Source organism: Eptesicus fuscus, chromosome 2, assembly GCF_027574615.1.
Source record: "Eptesicus fuscus isolate TK198812 chromosome 2, DD_ASM_mEF_20220401, whole genome shotgun sequence".
NCBI classification, from domain to species: domain Eukaryota; kingdom Metazoa; phylum Chordata; class Mammalia; order Chiroptera; family Vespertilionidae; genus Eptesicus; species Eptesicus fuscus.
Genome location: NC_072474.1, coordinates 16,136,535 through 16,143,317, shown reverse-complemented (window position 1 = coordinate 16,143,317; position 6,783 = coordinate 16,136,535). Strand labels below are relative to the sequence as shown.

Genomic DNA, 6,783 nt, shown 5'->3' with positions numbered 1-6,783 from the left:
TTAGAACAAGTCCAATTTCTTATCATGTGAATATAGTAGAAACATACAACATTCTAACTTAACATCTTTTTTCTTTTTTAAATAAAGATATCATATGGGCTTTTAAGGATCAGAATAAATAAATGAACTTCTTTTCAAACAAAATAGCCCCAGATTTTAAATTACCCACAATTAACATTTTTAATCATACTGAATACTATTCTATCAAGAAAGAGATTAACAAAAACTATACATGCAACTTAAACATTGTTTGGTGTTTTTTCACTGCTCTTTCATTATCAAAACTTCTTTACTCTTACTGCATCTATGTTAGGAGCACCAAGAGTAATTCACTATCAGAAGTCTTACCATGGTGGGTACTTTCAGATGTGTGTGGTCTCCTTCTTTCTTGATATTCAGAAGTTAGTTGTTGCTTGCTGTGCACAAAAAAATGGTGATAAGTAATATTAGTGCCTTAATACAAGTCTATGTATAAAACCCTAAGCGACCATCTGATCTTTCGACCATCTGACCAGTAGCTATGATGCACACTGACCACCAGGGGGCAGACACTCAATGCAGGAGCTGCTGAGCTGCGGTGACTTGGCAGCTGCGGTTCTAGGGTGATGCACCCGGAATAAGAGAGGAGGGAGCCCGATTGCTGGGTGTGTCACCTGACAACTGCCCTCTCCTAATCCAGGACCCCTCCGGGGATATTGGAGAGGTGGTTTTGACCTGATCCCTGCAGGCCAGACGGAGGGAACCCACATGCTGGATGGACCCCACATCCAGTGTGGCCCCCCAGGGAGGGTCCTTGGGAGGTTTGCTCCAGGGTATGTCTGGCCTGTTTCACCCAGTCCCACCCTGCCACTCACCTTCTAATTAATTTCCTTTCAATGTGCACCAATTCGTGCACCGGGTCACTAGTATACATATATTTTCAAAATGTAGTAAATTCTTAGAATATTTTAGATAATATCAAAGCTAATATTAATATTAGATTATATGATACATTTCAAATATGTAAGGTCTAAAAAAATTTTTAGGAAGCATGCAATTTTTAAAAAAAGTAAACTGAAACAGTCGTGATTTGAGGGCAGTATAGTTTAATGAATTAATTAGAGTTAGCTTATCATAAGGGCAGTGTCTTGAACTCAGACATCCTAGTTCTATAATCAACAGCTATTTGTTCTCCAGACACTTTTCTTTGACTCAAGGTCCTCCTCTACAAAATAACAATCTTACTGCCTTATTTTAGAAGGTCGTTAGGAGGACTAAATGAGCTAATAGAGCAAAACAGAATGCTCAGTGAATCAGTAAACCAAAGCAAAAATCAATTCATGAACTTTATTTGTTGAAATTCTTTTGGAATCTGAAATAAGCCCCATTGTGGGGTTTTCAACATTTCTAACATAAAATGTTGCAGTTTTCAGGAAAATGTTATTACTTTTGTTTATTACCTATTCTTCTTTGTGTTTTGTAAATCAGCGTATCTCAGCTATTATATAACTTGCAACTAAATTTATCTACAAATATATTACCTACTAAAGTCAGATAATACAATGCTCCCTTATTTTTGCAGCGAATTATACCAATGGCAGAAAGTAAACTAATAGAAGTCAGGACCTGGCCTGGAGGACTACTATCCCTTCTCTACCTACTCACACTGTGAACCAGCAGATCTTTATGAGCATGATCCTTAATCTCCCTGTTCACCCACATTGGCTTTGAAGATAGAATCCTACTGGTCACACATGGATACTGATGAGTCATGCAAGGGAGCTTAGTTATTATACGCTATTATACAGACCAATAGCCTACATTTGTTTATTAAAAATAATTCTTTACTATAGGAAGTATTACATATGTCCCCTTTTTTTCTCTATTAACTTCTTGCAGACCACCCCCACCCCTGGTCTCAGGCCCTTTCTGAGTCTACCCCACTGTCTGAGTCCATGGGTTATGCACATATGCATACAAGATCTTTGGAATAACCTACATTTGATTGAGATCTTTCTGTTGACTGGTTTCTATGTGAGGCATAATTTAAAATATTTTGAAACCTGAGGCAAATTTAAATCACTTGGGAATGTTTCATTGTTATGGCAAAGAGATCACTGGAGGGGCCAACCTCCCCTCCTCAGTTATGGAATGAATCTCAGGCAAGTTGGCACCTGCTACTCAGGTAAAGACAACATGGGACCGTAAACTAAGATGCTCTACAGGATATAAAGTGACCTAAGGGAATAGATCAGGTGACGAAGGAGAAAGGAAAGTCTGTTCTTTTCCTGCAGCATTATTAGAACCTCTCTGACAGCTTAGAATGGTCTCCACTAACATCTGCTAGTAGAAAATACAAAAAACAAAAACAGGCTCAAAGGGTAACTAGTCCACAAGGTCTGGGCTAAGAAGGAAGCTCCACATAGACTTTCCAGTGTGTGTTGAGGGTGGGAGGGGGGAGGCAGGGAGTGAGTAATTCTAGGAGGCCCAGCTACCAGAATAGGGTGCTGGTAATTGGAATAGTGGATATACCTACAAGCGAATGTATGTAAACTAAAATAAATTGTGACGTTCAAGTCCAAGTGTCAATCAACATGAAGACACAGGAATCTGGATCAGCAAGGCCAACCCTGGAGCAAAGAACAATCATGAATATTGGACTGGTTTCAATGGCAACTCTGCAGCAACAGAATCAATGGAAATAACAGAAAGGTTAGAATGTCCTTTTATATCTCTCCATCTCACTTGTGAAAGAAGACTGTCTCCCTTGGAATTAGGGAATACTTTATTTTCCTGAAGAATTCAATGTTGGGCGTAGGATATAGTCCCAGAAAATGCAGATTTTTTTTTTTTTTTGATAAAGTGAACACTTCCAGACCCCAAATAGCCAGTTAGAAAAAATCAGAGATGAGACTTTAAAAGTAACCCCATGCATGGAGGTTTTTCTTGGATTGAAATGAATAAAGATCTTAAAGCTCTGAGACAAAGAATCTGGCCCATTGCTCCTTCTAACTGGTTGATTTTTTCTTGGTTTCTGGTGGAGGACACATACTAACTCACTGCCATTCCCAAATTGCCTGAACTGAACTGTGAAAGCTCACCTGGTACATAAAAAGGGACAGTGAAACTATTTTAAAGCTCAGTTTAATGATGACCTGCATTTTAAAGCAAACACCTATAAATTAAAATCAGTAACAAAAGCACATTCTTTGGCAGGCCCTTCCCCCCCCCTCCCCCCCCCGCGTTATCTTGAGAAAAGACATCAGTACCTTGCTGAAGAAAAAGCCTGACTGTATTTTCAGACTCATCATTTCCAGCAAGCATGAGGGCTGTGCATATAACACAGAGATCACCTCCCCCTCAGCATCTTCAAATATGTTATTTCAATAGGTAACTTAAGGTACACCCCAAATTAATACCCTGTTGTCTGTCTAGAAAGGATCACTTACAAGCTGAAGTGTTTATCTTTGTAAATTACCTCCGAGGATAAAATAAAGGGACAAAAAAGACGCTTCTTGTCCACTTGCATATTGCTAATTTAAAGTCCTCTAAGAGATTAAGAAACTATGCGGAGGTCACTAATCTGAAGTGGGGGGAGATTTAAACGAAGATCCACCACGTGGCCAGTATGTTAAACACAGGTTGAAGGACTGGAGGGTGCTTTAATTCATTGCTGGGCTTCCATAAACTCCTGAAATTCTATGTGCTTTTGATTCTGTCTATGGTACATAAAAATGGAGAACACCATTGCTGGCAGAAGTGGAAAAAATAATACAATGAAAAATACCCAAAAAAGCAGAGAAGACAGTAAAAAATCAAGAAAAGTCATGGAGGAGGAAAAAGGACTCTAAGAGACCAAGAAAAAAGTTCATACAACGAGGCCAAGGTACCAGCCTGATGGGAAAACCAGAATGTGAAGTCAGTAAACAGAGAAATCAATTAGAAATATCCTCTAAATAAATCATGAATTTAATTAGCAAAACATGGTCTATACATAGATATTATTAACTTACAGATAAATAATTCATCTCAAGAAAAATGAATATCATTTTACCTAAAGACATGGGCCTGATTAGGCCTTACTGAGGTAAAACCTTTGGTTCTGTGGCCATAGCTAACCAAGATGGACCCTAAAAGCTTTGGTGGGAAAAACCAGTTGCTATTTATCACTACAATTGTCAAGGAGAGTAAGATAAATGCTTGGACTAACAGGGCCTCTGAGAAAAACTCTAAATCAGAGTTAACACACAATCAGATTTGGCTTTCTGGGTTGCTCTGATTTGCGTCTGTATCTCCATGGCAGAGCTACAGGGGAACTTATGTTGAGAGACAACAGAAACATTTGAGATCCAAGCTGTTTGACAGTCAAACCATGGGTCAGCCCCTTCCTACCTATGGAATCATGGGTCAATTCATTCACCTCCCTGAACCACAGTTGATTCGTTAATAAAAAGTAAGCTATGATAGCACACCTACTTTGCAGAGTTATTGTGATAACTATATAACACAGATTAATTATATAATATAGAGTCTAGCCCACAATAGAACACTCTAGAGATGGTAGTTTCTTTTCTCTACATTCCCATAGCTAACACACAAATTTTTTTAAAATCCATATAATCCAACCTGCTTAAAGAGTCTTCTTCTTCAGAGATATCTTCCACTATTAAAGAAAAAAAGTGAAATACATTTTAAAGCAATGATAAAATATAGGACTTTAAAAGTATTGGAGTAGTGGTTTGTTAGAAAGTATCCTTTGGGACCATAGCAAAAGACTATACTATAGTGAATATTAATCATATTATTGGTAGTCTACTAATATATTAGTATATTCTCTTTTTAAATATACCAAATGCAAGAGAAAAAAAGAATGAGATCTATCAAAATTTAATACTTATCTGTGAACTATTATTTACAATGAACATAATCCTAACCAAACCCCATCAGACTGACAGAAAATGGTGTTGTTAGTAGAAGCAGAATCTATAATAATAAAAGCATAATATGCTAATTAGACTGGATGTCCCTCTGGATGAACTTCTGCATGAAGCCGGGGCTGGGAGGGTTGAGGCAAGCTGCTGTACCTTCAAGGTCCAAGCCCCTTGCATGAATATCATGCATCAGGCCTCTATTCATAAAATAACAATGTCAAACATAAAAGAGCCTGAGTTTCTGAAATTCTTCCATTAGGAGCAGTTAGTAAAGAGAACACCTCTTATGCAGTAACACAATACACCTTCTCTAGCTCTTCAGTGAAGACTAGCCCATTAGGATGAAACACTCCATCACAAGGAAGCTTGATTGCCAGGCACTACACTTTAAGCGCAGCAAAACAGGAAACAGTGTCTTCCTGGCCCCATTCCCAATTGCAACTTAAATAGGAAAGACTTGGGGATTCCAGTTGTATAAAGTAGAACTACTTGAGACTGTCTCTTTCCATTGCTAGAGTGTATCTGTTCCCACCTCACAGAGCAGGTGGAAGAGCCAGTTAGTGCTCTGCAGTAGTGCGTGAGGTCATTTTTCTCAACCCTCCCTCCATTAAGTGCCAAATGCCTAGAGGAAACATGCTTTTTCAGCTTGTGTGGCATATGTCATCAGATCCTATGCTGAAGAACAACAACAAGAGACAACTAAGGACAAAGGAAGTCTTGGATAGCTACATCCAATTACCTCGGAATTTTAATTTTTTAAAATTTTAAAAAGATACCCAATGTCTCTTTCCAACTATACAAAAATCAAAAAAAGGCAAAACTACTGAGACAGTAAAAAAGATCAGTGGTTTGCAGTGGTTAGAGAGAAGGGAGGGTGGAATAAGCAGAGCACAGCAGATTTTTAGGGCAGTGAAAAGATTGTATATGATACTGTAATGGTGGGTACGTGTCATCAGACATTTCTCAAAACCCATAAAATGTACACCACCAAGTGTGAACCTTAAGGATTACTATGGAATTTGGTTGATAATGATGAGTCAATGCAGGTCCATCCATTGTAATAAATGTACCTCTCTGGAACAGGATATCAAAATGAGCAAGGCTGTGTGTGTTTGGGGTTGTGGGGCTTATGGGAACTCTCTGTATTCTCCAATCAATTTTCCTATGAACCTAAAAGTGCTCTAAAAAAAGGCTTATCAATTTTTCTTTGAAGAAAAGAATCTGCTATTAACATATATCAACATATTATTATTATTTCAAGACACAGTCAGCTTGGAAATTTTATCTAAAAATTATCTTGAAACATTAATTTGATTAAAAGGAAAGCTTACAATTGCCTAACATTGCCCTAGTAATTTATATACAAACTAGAGGCCCAGTGCACGAAATTCATGCACGGGGGTTCCTCAGCCCAACCTGCACCCTTTACAATCCAGGAGCTCTCAGAGGATGTCCTACTGATGGCTTAGGCCCACTCCCCATGGTTCTCTGCTCTCTGTGGGGCCTGGAGGTTTCGCTGCAGCCATGGAGATGAAGCCCCCATGCCCTGCTCTCCGCTCACTGCCTGCCTCCGCCATGCGCCATGCGAAGGAAGCCCCAATGCCCTGCAGTGTGCTCTGTCTGCCAGGCCTGGGGGCTTCGAGCACACTGACACACTAAGGAAGCTCCCATGCCCTGCTGTCCAGGCTCTGTTTGCTGGGCCTGGGGCTTTCCCGCTGCCGCACTAAGGAAGCCTCCATGCCCTGATGTCCAGGCTCTATTTGCTGGGCCTGGGGCTTCCCTGCTGCCAGGCTAAGGAAGCCTCCATGCCCTGCTGTCCGGGCTCTGATTGCTGTGCCTGGGGCGGGTCAAAAACCCCTCCGGAGGTGGATCC

The 6,783-nt window shown here is 39.8% G+C and overlaps 1 protein-coding gene across 1 annotated transcript in view; it reads right to left on the bottom strand.

Moving 5' to 3' along the window:
- Nucleotides 1-290: 290 nt before the first annotated feature.
- The window catches only part of LOC129151068 (ankyrin repeat domain-containing protein 26-like), a 55,123-nt gene continuing 48,630 nt past the window's right edge, over nucleotides 291-6,783 (bottom strand). Inside the window, exons 11-12 of the mRNA XM_054724689.1 lie at nucleotides 4,606-4,642; nucleotides 291-416 (exon numbers count right to left, since the gene is read on the bottom strand). Coding sequence (XP_054580664.1) covers nucleotides 305-416; nucleotides 4,606-4,642 — 149 coding nt within the window. The 3' untranslated portion in view covers nucleotides 291-304. The remainder of the gene's footprint in view (nucleotides 417-4,605; nucleotides 4,643-6,783) is intronic.